At 41.3% G+C, this 17381-nt stretch overlaps 1 protein-coding gene across 7 annotated transcripts in view; it reads left to right on the forward strand.

Moving 5' to 3' along the window:
• L3MBTL4 (L3MBTL histone methyl-lysine binding protein 4) overlaps positions 1-17381 on the forward strand; it is a 404316-nt gene that overhangs the window by 112654 nt on the left and 274281 nt on the right. For 6 of the 7 annotated variants that reach the window (XM_045527505.1, XM_045527504.1, XM_045527503.1 and 3 more), the window contains one exon: positions 3999-4084. In XM_045527505.1, the coding sequence (XP_045383461.1) occupies positions 3999-4084 (86 nt within the window). The remainder of the gene's footprint in view (positions 1-3998; positions 4085-17381) is intronic. The other variant, XM_045527507.1, reaches the window with a different exon arrangement.

The following is a 17381-nucleotide window of genomic DNA, read 5'->3' on the forward strand; positions in this document are numbered from 1 at the left end:
GAGAAATTACATGTAATTTTTTAAAGAACACAGCTGTTATGGAAAATGAGATAGATATCCGTATTTGCTTTAGAGCCAACACTGCTGTAATGTTTTTTGTAAAGCACATCACTGTAATGTAGTAAAATGCTTTTGTGAAAATTGGGAAGTTGAATAATCTTCCCAGGACATCTTCAGATGGCTTTCTCTGTTTACCAGAATTAAACATCGCATGTTGAGGTAGAAATGGTGCAAACCTTTCAGCGCTCTAATGGGCCCATACACTGTAAGCTCCTTGATGGAAATCACACTGTGATGTCTCAATATTTTCAAACAAAACAAAAAAATCTATAAATAATAGTTGTTAGTCTTATTTGATGATTAAAATGCTTTTAAAAATTCTCATACTCTAGTAAGTATATTTCTTAATAATAATAAGTTAGTGTTGTGACTGATAGTGAATGTTAATGTCCATGCTTCTTGTAAGTCTATTTTTCAGCTGTGAGGTGTTGCAATGCTTTTCTTTATTACCTGAGTTTAAATTTTTCCCTTTTGTTGTCAAGGATATATATGGATCTCAAAGGAAAAATAATGTATATTATTTATTTCTCTTCTACTAGACAAGAGTTGTATTGTTGACACATTAACAGGGGCTCAGAAAATATTTTTTAAATGATTAAAAGTCTACATGAAGTATTCCCACACAACTCAATGGATTTTGTGTCTGTTATTCCATCAGGTTGCTTTATTGTCTCAGGAGGTTTTGAATGTTTGACTGAGAGGGGTAACTTACCACCTGCCATCACTGGTGCTGATGCAGTTCTGACCTTTTACCATCTGTACCTTCTTCTGGATCATTTTGCAGCAAGATAATTGTTAAAATTAATACTCAGATAGCACTTTATGACCAGTATTCTCCAAGGATATGTGTGTATAATAATACTTGTAGAGAATTTGAAAAATGTGGAAAGTAATAAGGAAAGGATATTTATATCAATCCTACCATCCACATATAGCCACTGTTAATATTTTGCTGTTTCTTTCCAACTGCTTTTCTATGAGAGTGTGTTTTTATGTGTGGACACACAAATGTGCATAGTGCCTAGCACATGAAAGGTGCTTTATAAATATGTGAATAAGTGAATGTTTTAATATACACAATAATCTGTATATATACTTATATTCTTGTTTTATTTTTAGTTAGCAACTAATAATTGTATATATTTATGGGTTACATGTGATGTTTTGATATATGTTTACATTGTGGAATGTTTAGATCAAGGTGAACATATCCATCACCTCACATGTTAATACTTATCCTTTTTTGCAGTGAGAACATTTAAAATATGTTCTTTAAGCAGTTGTGAAATATACATTATTATTAACTACATTCACCATGCAGTGCAGTAGATCTCTAAAATACATTCCTGCAGTCTAACTGAACCTTTGTACCCTTTGAACAGCATCTCCCCATCGCCTGTTCCTTACTCCTCTACCCCCTGGTAACTACCTCTCTATGCTCTACTTCTGTGAGTTCCACTTTCTTAGGTTCCACGTATGTGAGATCATGCATGTTTATCTTTCTGTGCCTGGCTTATTTCACTTAGCATAAGAAAGGACACAAAACAGTGTATATTTTGTATATATAAAACATACATATATATAAAAAACAGCATGCATAAAACATATATATATATGATTTAAATATATACTGTTTTGTGTGCAGTAGTTTTTTACTTAGGCTAAAGATAATTCTCAAGATATTCTTTTAAATGTGTAAAAAATAAAAAAATATAGTTTTTAACAACCTCAGAATCATATATGTATATTTGTACCATAGTTTATTTAACCTTTCTCTCATATTAATACTACTTTGAATTTTTGCTGTTATGTTGTGATGTGTTACATTTTTGCCATCAACCTTTATTAGTGCTTGACTACTTCTTCAGTATGTAATCCTAAGGGAGGATTTACTGGGGAATAGAATGTAAATGTGAAACAATTTTTAATCCTTTGTGCCAGATGTTTATTATTTAAAACTGATATTTTTATTAAATTAGAAAGGTGTAGGACTTAATTAAATTAAAAAGTTTCTGCATATCAAAGTAAATAATCAACAGAGCAAACAGACAACCTACAAAATGGGAGAAAATACTCTCAAACTATACATCCAATAAGGGGCTAATATCCAGAATCTATAAGGAACTCAAACAAACCAGCAAGAAAAAAACAAACAACCCCATTAAAAAGTGGGTAAAAGACACGAACAGAAGCTATTCAAAAAAGATAAACAAATGGCCAACAAACATGAAAAAATGCTCAATGTCACTAATTATTAGGGAAATGTAAATTAAAATTATAATGAGGTAACATCTTACCCCTGTTAGAATGGCTTTTATTAAGAAGTCTAAAAATGATAGATGTTGGTGTGGCTGTAGAGAGAAAGGAACTGTCATACACTGTTGGTAGGACTGCGAATTGGTGTTATAAAACCTCTGTGGAAAGCAGTACGGAGATTTCTCAGAGAACTAGAAGTAGGCCTACCATTCGATCCAGCAATCCCACTATTGGGTGTCTAGCTAAAGGAAAATAAGTCATTTTATCAAAAAGACATCTGTACTCGAATCTTTATTGCAGCACAATTCACAATTGCAAAGATGTAGGATCAACATAAGTGCCCATCAATTCATGAGTGGATTAACAAAATGTGGCATATATTTACCATGGAGTACTACTCAGCCATAAAAAGAAATGAATTAATATCTTTTTCAGCAATTTGGATGGAACTGGAGATTGTTTTCTAACTGAAGTATCTCAAGAAGGAAAACCAAACACCATTGGGTTTGAAATTATTAAATTTTGTTTGAAATTATATAAATTATTATTCTCTAATAATTTGGAACTAATTGATGGGCACACATGGAAACAGAAAGAAGTAAAATTAGTTGGAAATCAATAGGGAGGAGGGATAAAAACCCACCTAACATGTCCATGTCCAGTGAACACTGTTTGGGTGATGGGCACACTTACAGCCCTGACTAAAGCATTATACAAGCCATCCATGTAACAAAAACATTTGTACCCCCTTAATATTTTGAAACAAAAACAATACAAAGGTTAATTATTCATCTAGAAAATTTTGGAAATAGAAAAAGCACTAAGAAAATTCCCGAAGAAAGATGACTTCATTTAAGGTTTTGATTTACATAATTTTAGTCTTTTTAATTCATTACATATTTATCAAAAGGATTAATTTCTTTCCTAAACTGCTTTTTCCCCTCCATTTAGTAGTATATCATGAACATAGTCCTTCTCTGCCATTAGACAGTCTTCTACAATGTAATTTTACTGCCTATTATTAAAATGACATGTCTGTACAATGCACTTAATTAATTCCCCCTTGGTAGACCTTTAGTTTGTTTTCAGTGTTTCATTATTATTCAGAGTTCTAGGAAAAAAATCTCTTGTGTTTTGCCCCTTGGGCACATCTACTGTGATTGCGTTAAGACAAATTCCTAGAAAGTGAATTGCTGGTTCAAACTGTAGGAATAATTTTCAAGGCTTTTGACAAATATTGCTGCATTGCCTTTCAACAGGTCCTACCGACTGACATGCATACCAAAAAGAGGTATGATAGGGAAAGGAGATTATAAAAAATGTTCTGGTTATTCACCTTAAAATTAACCAAATTACCTTCCAGGAAACCTGTTCCCGTTCACCCTCTTTGAGAGGAACAAGAGGGCACCTATTTTCAGTGTTCATAAGGCATCTTCTTGAGGGTGGGATGTAGCCATGAGCCCATTCCAAAGCAGGAAAAGCTGATTATGGAGTGATTTCGTGGTTTTACTAATTGTGCACAGAAAGTAAGAAAGAATGCTCTTATTACTTGCCGGGTCTTCAGCTTACCAGTTTAATTAATATGCCTGCTTCTTGAGTTTATCTTCAATTGAATTTTATTATTTTTATGTCACTAGTTGTTTCAAGAAAAGTCATTGTGTTTTCTCTTCCCATCCCTCCAGCAGCTGCCCAGGAAGCGTCATGGTCTTGGGAGAGGTACTTGAAGGAGCAGAAGGCTGTCGCAGCACCTGTTGAGTTGTTCTCTAAGGTCAGCCATTGAACACCTTATATTTTTGCAAGGAATCAACACTTAAGAGATTTAATTAAAATTAAATTATTTGCCTACATAGCTCACCAACTTACTTGGATTTATAGGCTCTGCTGAAATGACTCAATGAAGGTAATCAGAACACTCAGTGTTCAGAGTGTGGGCTGGAGCCCCGCACGGCCACCTGGCAGCTCTTAGGAAAGTCATTAAACCTCAGTTTCCTCATCTGTAACGTAGGGAAAGTACTCTCCCTATCTCCTTGGTTTGTTGGAGAACTAAATCAGCTGTACCTGTACAGGACATAGGATGCAATGTGCACGTAATAAACACTCAGTAAGTGTTAGACTTTATTTTTTCTTATTTGATATTACTTGCATATGTCCACCAGTGGACCGGGTTAGAGGGATGTGTTTTGATGTGTTGCATGGAAGTGGTGGGTCAAGCAGACGTTAGAGGAGACAGGAAAACCTCTGAGTCTCGGTGTACCTGACTAGAAGGATGTACAGAGCAGCCAGTGTAGACTCGGGCGACTAAGCAACTACTAGTACTAGGTGTTTGTGGCCATAGGGGATCGTCTTACCCAAGGTACCAGCTGATACCCTTTCTATTCTTCTGGTCTGAATTCTTAGTGTTTCAGGGGAAATTTATATGAAAAATTACATCTGACTTGGATCATTTTGCCTTTTAACCTGCAGCGAGAAGCTAAAACATTTTATTTGCTTTACTTTTCATGACATCTGTTGAGTTACATCTAGCGTGTGTTACTGTGAAAGGGCCGGCATTTGTAATTCTGGACATGGCAATATGGCAATGGGACAGAGGAGAAGAGGCATAGCAAAGAAGAAAAGAAAGGGAAACCAAGTCCCAACACCTCATGTTCAAGAGGATCCTTTTGTTGTCTAGGGCATTTGCTTCACTAACAGAATGAGGGGCATGTCATGGAAAATGGAAACGTCTGGAGCGGCGGCTCTCAACCCAGTCTTCACATCAGATGCTTTTGTGCAGCTTTGGAAAGCACAGGCGTGGGTCTTCCTGAGACTTGCTAAATCAGAGCAGGGGGCAGGATCTGGAAACGTGTAGCTCGAGAACCTTCTCAGGGCATTCTTTGTGCAGGTTCCAGGCCCACTACCGTAGAAGGTTTAAGAACTATGCAGTTGGTGCCTAGGAGTCAGGTTCCTGCTGCCCCATGTTGCTGTCACCTGACAAGACTTAGGGTGTTTGCTCCATTTAAAGCATGTAGGGTCATGAAGGTGAGGGACATTCCTCCTTTTCCCCCTTTCCTTTCGTGTGTCCTCACGATGCCTGCTGCGCTGAGCATGCTCAGACGATTCGTCCATGTTGAATGACTTCTGGGAAACCTCTAACTTCAGAGTCTAGAAGGTCTTTAAAGGGGGTTGCTTGGACCAGGGCTGTCCAGGGTCACTCACAGTTGTCTGTCCCTCTCTGCCTGTGCCCATCCTGTGCCCTTGCTGCAGGGTCACTGCAGGCCAGGAGGGTGCAGTGGGAGCTGCCTAAGGCCCATCAGGTACCGCAACACCCAAAGGCAGATGTGGCCTGGTCAGGGTTCCGCCAAAGCACGCAGGTGAGGTTTGCTGTGTCTTGAGAATCAGACCTGTGCTGTGTCCTCAGATCAGAGTCTTCGGGCAAAGGTCCTCTCTTACCTCCACCAGGATTAAATCAGATGTTTGGATGGCCTTCGTCTCAGCCAGTCAGTGTATTAACATTATTCTCAGAGTTCCTCCTTTAAGATCCTTTGAAGTCTATCAGCCAGTGCAAGAACACTTACAGAATTGAGAATTTCTCCCTCGGGTTCTCCCTTGTGACCTGGTATTAACCACAGAAATGACCAGAGACAAACGTGGGACCTGTGTTCTTGAACGGATCCAGCTGGCGGTGCTAGGAACTGCCTGATCACAGGCCGTGGGTCATGGAGCTTCCCCGTTGGCTTTGCAGAGCTGCGACAGAAGAGGTGCCAGAAGACACGGAGCGCTGTGGCTCGGGAAGCTGGCGTGGGCGCCCTTGTGAGGGTGGAGAGTCCGAGAGACTCCGCTGAGTGGGATGGGGCAGGGAGCAGGGGCTGCGCTCTTGGATGATTTCTTGGCTCAGAACACAACTTTAAAATAGGACTTTCTCAAGCTTTTGAACTTTAATATTTGTCACCTCTGAAGGTGACAGCAAAGTGTTAGTGTATGAGAAAATGGACATGTTTGACGTGTTGGCCTGCCTTCCTCTCCACTCAAAATCTAACAGTCAAGCTGCTCTTGTTTTAAAGGCTCTGTGTGCGCAAAGGGCCAGGTAAGACTCCATGAAACGCTGCGGAGTGTACAACATGGTGCCTTAGAATGTTGCCTTCCAGTTGGGACATAAGATATGCCCATAATAGCACAATAACGATATGAGGTAGAATGTACAAGTGAAGAATTTATTAGGCGTGAGATGAGACCCCATCTGACCTTGAATGAGAATTAAGTTCACCAATTATCATGTCTGATTTGTCCCAATGACTGAAGAAGATGCTTGTGTTTCAGACACAGTGTTACTATAAGTCAAGATTTGTATTTTAAAAGATGAAATAATATGGTTTGTAACTGAAAATATGTTTTATAATATAATCAAAAAGGCAGATTGTTGATGTCAGCCTTCCAAGAAGGAGCATCAGACTGAACTCAGTTTTGTATTGACATTGTGCTCTTGACTATTAATGGTTAATGTTCATTTCATTGTGTAAATATCATAATAATGTTGTTCAGGTCAGCCAGCTGAGATAGAACTCTTCAGCTTTTGACACTGAAGTGTTGAAAATAAAACTGAAAATAGTTTGCATAGCTTGAATGGAAAACTATTCCAAAGACATTAAAGTATTGCTTTACTTTTAATATATAGTTTTTATCCTAATATTCACATTTTAGAAGATGTACCAAAGACAGACAGACACACACACACACACACACACACACACACTCACACATGCACAATCAGTTCCATCATGCAAATCAGATACATGTTTTACCAAGAAAATGTGTATATATATGTATTTTTTAAGGAGACTATGCCTATTTCATTTGCACACAAGGTTTGTGCATATCTATAGGTCTATTTTAAACTTCTTTTTGTACAAGACAAAGTGAAGTGTTTTATATTTTATGATTTATTTTTCCAGCTGGGGTAATAGGTATACAAGGATATAAACACCTGTTGACATCGTAAATTTAAAAACAGTTTTTCCTCATTACTGGAGAAGTGTGCCTGTCCTGATTTGATTTAAAATTTAAGCTATTTTTGCTTGTTTGTTTGTTTGAGGCTGGTATGAAAAGCTTTCTCTCACACTCCCTCCGCCTGTCGTCTCCCCGTCACAAGCACTTGTCTGCAGTGTCTTTTCACACTGTTGCTCGTCGGTCGAGTCTGTATATGTCTGCTTGGAACTGAAGCCCCCATAGTCTAGGCCCAGCTGCAGACGGGCACGACACGGAGCTGCCAGGCTGGTTCCCAAGCTGGCTCCTGCTTCGCTGCTCAGTGTTTATCCAAGTCTGAAGGCCTTTGTGTCTCTCCCTGAGCTCTAAACCTCCTAGGTCCATGTTCCCCCTGAGGTCTTCCCTTTGCGTGAAGCTGTCCCAGCCTGCTCGCTCTGGCCTGTTGACCTGTACTTACTGGGCAGCTGCCTCTCCCTGAGCTCTAAACCTCCTAGGTCCATGTTCCCCCTGAGGTCTTCCCTTTGCGTGAAGCTGTCCCAGCCTGCTCGCTCTGGCCTGTTGACCTGTACTTACTGGGCAGCTGCCACCTGCCCACCTCACAGTGGCGGGAGTGAGGGCCGGGGGCAGGACAGCAGCAGCAGAGGGACCAATGCCAGCTCCTGAGTTACCTGGCCAGGCAGAGCAGCACCTGGATCTCCACCTGCACGAGCCGTAGTGCTCTGCCAGTGAGCTGCACCTGCAGCACTGGCTGGCCTCTGACCCGAGGGAGTGCAGCCTGCCCTAGTTTTCTAGACCGTCCTGTCTGGTGACAGGGAACCCTACCATATGGCACTACCATCGTCATCCTTAGTCACTGGCTTGAAGGCCAGCTCTGCTTTTTAGCCCCAGACAGGACGTTCTCTTGCCAGCCGATGTAGGGTTGCCAGGAATACAGGCTAACCATGGGCAGGGACACTTCCATATTTTTAAAATAATTTGGTGTTTCAGAACAAAATAAATGTCATCATGAGAAAAGTTAAAACTCTTTTGGACCTTATATTTAATCTCATAGCTTGGTAATGTAGTTTTACTTTGAATTCCATATAGCTTAGGTGCTGTGTTAATTTCCTATTGCTGCTGTAACAAATTATCACCAATTTAGTGGCTTAAAACAACACAAACTTATTATCTGTAAGTTCCGAAGGTGAGGTGTGCAGGGAGCCGCAGCGCCACATCCCTCCTGGGGGCTGCGGGGGGAGCCTGTCCTTGCCCTCCTTCCTCGCCTTGCTCTGCTTCCGTCCTCACGCCTCCCCCTCCGGCCTCCTGCCTCCCTCTTACAGGGGGGCCCTTGTGACAACACTGGGCTCCCCCAGATAATCCAGGACAATCCCCATCTCAGGATCCTTCCCTCAGTTACCCCTGCGAGGCCCTGTGTGCCATGTGGAGTAGCATCGCCACAGCTTCTGGGATCAGGCCTTGGCCACGACTTTGGGAGCCAAACACAGATGCCATCATCCTCTTTTCACTGCTGCTCCTGCTGTCCCTGCCCCCGGCCTGAGTGACTTGTGGGTTGGCTCCCTCCCGAGTTATCCTGCTTGGCCTTGGCAGCCCTGCCTGTGGTAGAACAAACTATGCAACTTCCTCCAGAGCTCAGCATGCTGTCCCCTCCTCTCTGCAGCAGGACGCACACCGGTCCCCTCGGCAGCTCTGCTTCCTGAGTGCACCTGTCCCCTCTGCCAGGCCCCTTCTCCTTCCCTCAGAGCCCAGGCAGGCCCGGCCGCTCCCGTCTGCTCCTTCCCCTTCTCCCGGCAAGCCCAGCTTCCCTTCTCTGCGCTTGGTGGCTTCTCATCTGATATTTCTGCTCTTGTCGCTTCCTTAGAGTGTGTGTGAGTCTCTGCTCACACCACTGTTGTGTTCCCATCCTGGGACATTCCTTTGCCCACAGGACGGTCCCTCCCACTCCCTCGCACCCTGAGCGCCTCCACCCAGACACCACTGTCGCCCCCTTCTCAGTTCCGTCCATCGCCCCTGTGGCCTCCTCTGCAATCTCACCATCTGATCTCGTCCACACCTTTCCAGACTTTTCTCACTCTTATTCTCACAGCACCATTTTCTCTTTCAGACTCATAGTTCCTCTGTTGTGTCCCTTCTGGATTCACATTTTCCCACCACCCTAGACCCCCAGTTCCTTCATGTCAGCCACTCCCTTGCCGGGATCTTCAATTCGCTCATCCCCCTGCCGTCTCTCTCCACACGTGCCTGCCACAGTCCCAGCTCCGGCCAGCACATGTTCGCCTTCTAACTTCCGTGCCTCAGGTGCCAAGCGCTGCTGGGGAGGGCCACGCGGCCTTGCAGGTTGGTGGCACTGCAGACGCCCATGCTCAGCAGAGCGGCATTGCTGGCCGTCTTCCTGTGCTGTCCCTCGGGCTGTCCCTGCTTCCTCGGACGGCAGTTCTGAGCTCGAGGGCATCTTCCCCCTGCCCCAGAAGCCGTCCCTCCCGAAATGCTGTGGCGAGGCCCTCAGCTCCTCCTGCAACCTCCCTCACCTCCTCTCACCGCCTTCCCCCGCTGAGCTGGAAGAGGTGTCCCCGCTCTGCCACCCTTCGCCTGTGCGCTGGGTCCTTTCCAGTCCTGCTTTTCTAGGTCGTACTCCGTCACTTTTCTCATGTTCTGCTTGTAAGTTAACTTTTCTTCTCTTTTGAACACAGATATGCTTAAGTCTCTTTCATCTTTAAGAAAAAATATTGGACTCTGCAATTTCCTAACTCATCTCCTTAGCCCAGTCCAGTTTCTTGAAACTTTAGACTGTGGCTTTTCCCTTCTCTCGATTTTTCTAATGTTTTTCCACCTTCAACCCCACCACTCAGCCTTTATCCCCAGCACTGCCTGGCACTGCTCCTGCAGAGGTGTCCTCCAGGATTTCACAAGCGGACATGTGTGGCCTCATGCCATGAGCCCTGCACCCGGGACGCTGTCCACGCCTGGCCTCTGCGTTTGCTGATTCCGAGCCACCTGCGCCAGGCTCCCCTCACGTTCCTTCCCCCTCCCTGGTTTGTCTCCGCTCTGCATGGCTCCCTGGCCAGCTCCTCTGCCTCCCTACCTTCCGTCCCACGGGCACGCAGCAGAGCTCCTGGCCTCCCTCCTGCTCTTTCTCTTGACCCTCTCGCCTCCTCACCTGGGTGGCACACAGCTGTCTCGGTACATCCACACTGGACTCACCTCTTGGCCTCCTCCCGGGGAGTCAGCTCCCAGGCCCCATGTCCCTGTGAGTGGCCTCTACCCTGCGCCCGGTAGCCAGCGCGAGCCCTTCCTCTCCCTGTGCTCTGGGTGTTCGGCAATCTAGTCTGCTCCGCTTCTGCCTCCTAATACTGTTCAGCTGCTCCTCAGCCCCTGCACTACGCCTTAATTTAGGAGTAAGGCCTGGATTTTTTTTTCCACATAAATTTTAGCAAAAGTTCCTTAAATAATTTCTTTCCATCCAGGCTGGCCCCACCTTTAACCTTTGCTGCACACTGTTGCCAGAAGGATCTTTGTAACGTGTAGTTCTGTTTATCATTTGCGTACTTAACACCTTTGGCTGCTTTTTGGGCCATTCTGTGTGGTTACATGTGGGTGTATTTTGTCTCTTGGTGGAATTTTGATCACCTGGAAGACTGACTGGGTTTCTTTCTTTTTTATTTTAGTTCCTTCCTGCTTTATGTTTTCTGGGAGTGGTACCGCTTGTTTGCTTGGTGCCTTTGCATATGCTGCCTCATAAAGTCCTCTAGACCAGAAATTCCACCTTCTCTAGGGCCGTGGGCTTGTGTTTATTTGGGGAGGGGCTGGGAGTGTTGGGGAACAAAGATACCTTCCTAGTTTAACCCCCTAATTATCCTAGATAGGAGACAGCATTATTTGAACACATTCCTGTTCTCTCGCACTCTTCCTTACTTGAAGTCAAAGCAAAAGGAATCCCCACTTTCTAAATTTAACTTCTTATTCAGGCCTGAATTATATTTTAAAAATCTAATTTTTCTGTATATGCCTATACGTTAACTAGAATCTGAAAAACTTATATATGTGTTGTCTTTTGTTTTTGATGATAATCTGCATTTATGTTTAACTCTGCAAACGTAGAAAAATGCTTCTTTGAAAATTCCTATTTATTTTAACTCCCTGTAAAACTACTTGGGACAGTTCCAACCTTTCAGACCAAAGCAGTGTAGTCAGATGTTACATTTGTGTGCTGTGAACATGCTTCCAGATTACTCAACAGTTATTGAAGACACTATCACAGTTTTAATAAAGATCCTCCTTAGACAGTACTTTAAATATTAATCACTAGCCAAATGGTGACCAAATGGTTTTTTAGTACTTGTATAAACTGCAACTACCTTATGTATTCTGATATGCTTAGAATCAAATATGCCTCAGTCTATATGCTCTTTTTATTTGCGTAAATATTTGCTTGTCTGTTTATCTATTTGTTTTTGTCTTCTGTATGTTGTTACCCCAGTTTTAGGGTAACTTCATTGGTATTTGACAATTCTCCCAGAAAAAAAACATTTTTTGAAAGAATACCGTGTGTATCATATTCAGATGTTTCGTTGGGTTTGAAATCACAAGGCATATGGAGGCCAAAGAAGGAAGCATGTTTTAAAAATAGAGTGTAGCCTTATGATGTGAAGTCATTTAAACTGATTAATTGCTAGGGCTCTGAAGGGTGGAAAGAATTCCCATTTTTGTTCGTTTCTCATAGTCTCTAGAGCTGTAAGTTCTGGGGCAAAATTGAAGATACATCCTGATCTTGTGGTTCAGATACTTTTCGTATGCTTAGAATCTGCTTCTCTGAAATGGTGTTCAAAGTACCACGGATGCTATGAAATAGTTGAGCAGATTTGAAGTCTAGAGCCAGACAGCCAGATCAGGGCTGCTTTTGTGTTCCTGGAAGGGACTTGAAGCCCCTGTAACAGGCTGCTTATCTGCAGCTCCAGCTGGAAGCTGAAAGTCAAGTTCAGAGCTCTTCAGATGGAAGAGAAATTAAAAGAAGAAAATGGTGGCATTCAGAATTAAGGGTAGAAACGACACTTCTCCTTTAGTTAAAGGAAATTTATGTTAGAAGTATCCTTGTGTCTTATTTCCTGGAAGAGTTTAGTTATTCAGAAAAACATATATGGGCTTATTGTTTTAGACACTACAGTCAGAGGATTTGTGGAATCCATTCAGTGATGGCCAGTGAATTATCAGACAACTTTAGAAGTTGTTTTTAAAAGTTGTCTCTATGAAGCCCATTATTATATTCTGTGTGGGTTCTTTTTCTTTGTTCATAAACATCTTTGTTGGTCTGAGCTTGCCTAGATCTAGCAGTATCTTACTTGCTCTGGTATGTGCTTTCTTTTTGTTTCTGTGACTGTAATTCAGTCAGTGGTTAGCATGCATATTAAAATGTTTATTGTGCAGCCAAATTTCTTACTATCTGTAGCTTCTGGGGAAATGAGAATTTTTGTATCTGAGATTATAGCAGACTGGATTCACAAAAAGCCAATAAGAATTGCATTCACTTAACTTATTAAAGTAGATTTTTGTTGAGCCCGGAATTCTGTTTCTCTATTTGTAGAATGCCTCTTGCTATATAATCTTGGCAGCAGTTTGGGATTCTGAGTTCAGAATTAATCTATGTAAAATGTTCAAAATGACAAGGAAGTAGTCTTTAAAATGATAGTTTAAAAATACACAATCAGCCATCTTTCACTGCCATCTTAACTGCAACCTTGTACCAAGTTGTGTTTAATTATGTAGGTGGTGATTTCCCCCATTAGCTTAATAAATAGATGGCAAAAATAGGTGTCACTTTGGAAAGGCAGAATTTGAAACATGTGTTGGTGCCTGGCCTATGTGTCCCTGATGGACAACTGCTGTGTTTTGCTTATTGACATCTCCTGAGCCCGTCATTTCGTCAGTGGATCGATGACTGGCAGATCCCCTTGAAGGATAACCGCCAGCACTTAATCTTCTAGTGGGCCTTAGACCCCTTTGAACATCAGTGAAAGCTATTGATAATATCCTTAGAGAAATGATACCCATTTGCACACAAAAGTTTACATAAAATTTAGAAGATTTCTAGAATCTCTGAAGGCATCATGAACCCCACCCCTTTTCCACCATTAAAAACAGCTACATTAGGTGTAGTTTGAGCAAGATGAGAAAAAATAAATGCATGTATATGTGTGTGAGTGTGTGTGTTGTGTGTGTATATGTATATATTTTCAAGTTTTCCATTTTTTCTGTGGTTAAAATAAAAGAAAACCAGAAAAGAGTCTAACATTCTTGGTAAATTCCACTGTTAGCTCAGTGAAAGTTATAAAACTGCTTGAGGAAAAAGCAGGAAGGAGTTTCATAACCTCTCATAGTCTCCCAGTATCTTGCAGCGAATAGACTTTTACGATGAAAAGATTCATTGCAAGATACCTGGAGGAATATTGAGGCTGTAATAATGCAGCAGAAGTTGGAAAGGCAAGGTAGGTACAGCAGCTGGTTGTTCACAAGCTTTCCAGAAAGTCTTTGAAGGTATTGGTAGATATTGTTATCATTATGAAAGTAACAATTACCATGCTCTGGAAAATTTAGGATTTTTTTTCAAGCTTGAAACTTGGGTGTCAGTTTAAATTCCCTGCCTTCCCGGTCCTCTGCCTCCAGGCAGGCACCAGGTACTGCCCATTTTCCCTCCTAAGGAGGTGCTGAATCTGGCTCCTTCCCTCGTTCCCGGCTCCTGCTCTGCATTGGCTGAGGCCCACTTAATCAGGCAGTTGTGATATTCCGGAATGTAATATAACTTTGCGGTTAAGTGCACAGGCCAGGGTTTGAATTTGAATTCCAGGTTTTATACTGACTAGCTGTGCAACTGGAGCAATTTGTGAACAACTCTGAGCCTCAGTTTCCTTATATGTGAAATGGGGATTACAATAGTTCCAATACAGGGGGTTTTAAGGCTTATATAAACCGAGTTAGATGCTGTACCTGGCACTTCTTAATTATCGGTGGATATTAAAAGTGTACTTAACCATCTTCTATTAATACTTCTAGTCTTGCTACATTTCTGATTAATTCTCCACACTGCCACTAAGATCTTTGTGAAATGAAAGAATGCTTCTTTCTTCTCATTGCTTAAAATCTTTTGCTGGTGCTTATCAAGTAAGAATAAAGGAGAAGTTCCTTAGTGAGACACACAAGGCTTCTTATGGCCCGCATCCTGCCCACTCACATAGCGTCATTTGATTGTGTGTATGCTGCACTGGTTTTTAAAAAATTACTGTGCCACTTAAAAATTTGAACAAGATAGAAGGTAAAAATAAAGGGCTTTCTCTCTGTTGGTTTCTTTCTATAGGTGAACTACTCAAAATAAATTGACGTCAATCCTTTCAGATCTGTATCTAGGTAGTTATGTAGATATGTAAATAGTGCTTATATAAATAGATGTTTGGTTGTTTTAAGAAAAATGAAAACATACTGCATGCCCATCAAATACTTGCTTTATATTTATCATAGCTACCAGCAGATCTCCATGTGTCTTGCTTTTTTTAATAGCTACATTGTATTAGTATTCTATTGTCATGTCTCTCTTCTCTCCATCTACAATTACTTTGTGTGATGTTGCGGTAGGCATCTAATTTAACTCTTCTCCCCAAATTGATAGTCAGGTGTTCCAAGGCCATCCCTCTTTGCTCTACAATTACACTGCCACCTTTATTGTGTATTATAATAAATCGCCAGATATAGGGGTCCTTTTACAAAAGGAATCTGCATGGCACTGTTTTCAAACTTTTGATGTCTAGGGATCATTTAATGGCCAGATGGTACATACTCGGTCACCAATTTTAGATATTTAAAAAACTCATTATAACTTTAATTATGAAATAAAAATTTTAAAAATTAAAAAATTATGACATTATGAAGTCTTTAATTAGTGAAGGGGTATAGTATTGCTTACAACCTTTCATAATGTTTTAGCATAGCGACTAATCACCCAAACACAAAAGCCAGGTACACTGTGGCCTTGGGCATATCATCTGTAAAATGTGCATAATAAGACTTACTTCATAGAGTTTTTAATGATGATTTAAGGTGTTCATATTTGTAAAGTGCTTAGAACAGTATTTGGCCCACTGTTAAAAAGCATCTATATATGGCTTGATAAAAGATAGCATAGGCTGTATAACTCTTCCTTCTCATTCCTTATTCTTCATTTCTGTTAATGAGAAAATTGTATCTAACTGTTACAGAGTGTTGGCTATGACAGCAAGTGTTGGTGGTTCCTTACATAGTTTTGGATCATCCTGGATATTCAGATCAAACATAAACCCAGGTTCCTTTTGCTTCATCGGATGCTGATTGGACAAGAATATCACACTCAAAACCTGGCAGGTTGATTCTTTCTACTTTAGAGAAGGCTGCAATTGTATCTCTGACTTTCTCTTTGTATTTATCTTGGGAAAATATTTCTTCGTGTTCCCTTCTGCAGCATATGAATTATTTTTTTGCACTACTAATAACATGAGTGACTTTTTTTTTCCCCATTGAGTGAAGAAAATCATCAAGTGTTGACAAAGAGTTACATTCTCTGTGGCCAAGCTGTTTATATCATAGTTTGCCTACATAAGACTTCTGATGCCTCACCCTTTCCATTTAAAATAGTGACATGTCAGCCCCAGAGGTATGCATTGGAACAATTTAAGTTGTAGAAGATGTTGCTGAGATAAACCCTTTGAACAGGCTGCTGCACTCATGGCAATGGTCTTTGCCTTGTGAGAAACTTTGTTGTCGTCATCTACATAAAACTCCTATGAACATCTTTTCCTTTGACAGTCATCTTGTGAAGATTTGGAAATCAGAGGCCTGTGGTCCTTGCTCAGTTCTTTGCATAGCATGCTAAAAACAGTGGCTGTGATTTGATTGAATGCATAATTTTCCCCATTTCTTTGAATGTTGAATTAAGATCAGGAAAATATTGTTGACTGCCAACTCGTGCCTGTGAATAAAATATAATGCCTATAGGCATTTGGATGGAATCTTGCACTTAGCACATCAGCACTCTTCTGTGACACGCATCGAGCTGATGCTCTGCTAGCACTGGTGGTGGTCCACCTGCCCCAGTCCACAGTCCACACAATAATCGTTACAAGCGTCATCTCTCTGCTCTTGCAATGGGGGTGCTCAGTGATAGAGTAAAATGTCCAGAACTCCTCACATACATTGACTAAGTATCTAAGAGCTGTTCACTGTGCACATCTGTGGCTTTGTTCATCCACAGAGCAAAGATCTGTTGGCACACACGTAATAATGATTGTTCTTAAGCATTGCATTGATAAAGGATTTTGCCAATAGCTTGTCTGCAGTTTCTCTAGGCATGTTGGGTTTTTTTTCCCCTTATGCTATGACTCATTTTACAAGCATGTTAAATAATACTGTGTAATTTGCACCTGCTTTTGCCAAGAGGTATGCAACTTTGAATGCTTCTTCTCCATTATTAGTGACAAAAATAAGTCAATTTCGTACTAGAAAATATTGTTTTGTGGCTGTTCTGGGGAAACAAAATGACAAAGCAAAACACCTTAACTTCTGTACTGGAAAAGACATGGCCTTTTTTGGGGATGTCTTTGAGGCCTTCTCTGGCCTCCAGCCAGGTTTGGTTCTGCTTGTTTTGTTGCCACCTCTCTCCTCTTATGTGGAACAAACAGTTGGCAGGTGTTCACAGGACTCAGTCCTTAGTGTCCTCTGCTGCTAAAGTGGCTGTGTGACCTTGGGGAAATCTCTTCACCTTTCTGGGCTTGAGTTTGTTTATCTGTTAAAGCTTTTTCAGGTCTGTGAGCCTTATGATTTTTTAGCATTGAATTTAATGGGGTTATTGTTTTCTTTAAATGTGTGATTCTGATTTCTTTTCTCATCATAAAATATAATTTTATAAGCCCAGCTATCAATTATGTTCATGAAATACAAGATTTTTAGAAAGGAAGAAAAATTTTAAATCTGTCATGTTATGAATAAACCATTGAACAGAAGAGAGACTGATGAAAGGCAGTGATATTTCTCACTAAATGTTGCCTTTCAGATTGCTAAAATGAACGTGTTATTTTTTATTTGAAACCCTCCAA

This window comes from Lemur catta, chromosome 16 (assembly GCF_020740605.2).
Source record: "Lemur catta isolate mLemCat1 chromosome 16, mLemCat1.pri, whole genome shotgun sequence".
Taxonomy (NCBI): Eukaryota; Metazoa; Chordata; class Mammalia; order Primates; family Lemuridae; genus Lemur; species Lemur catta.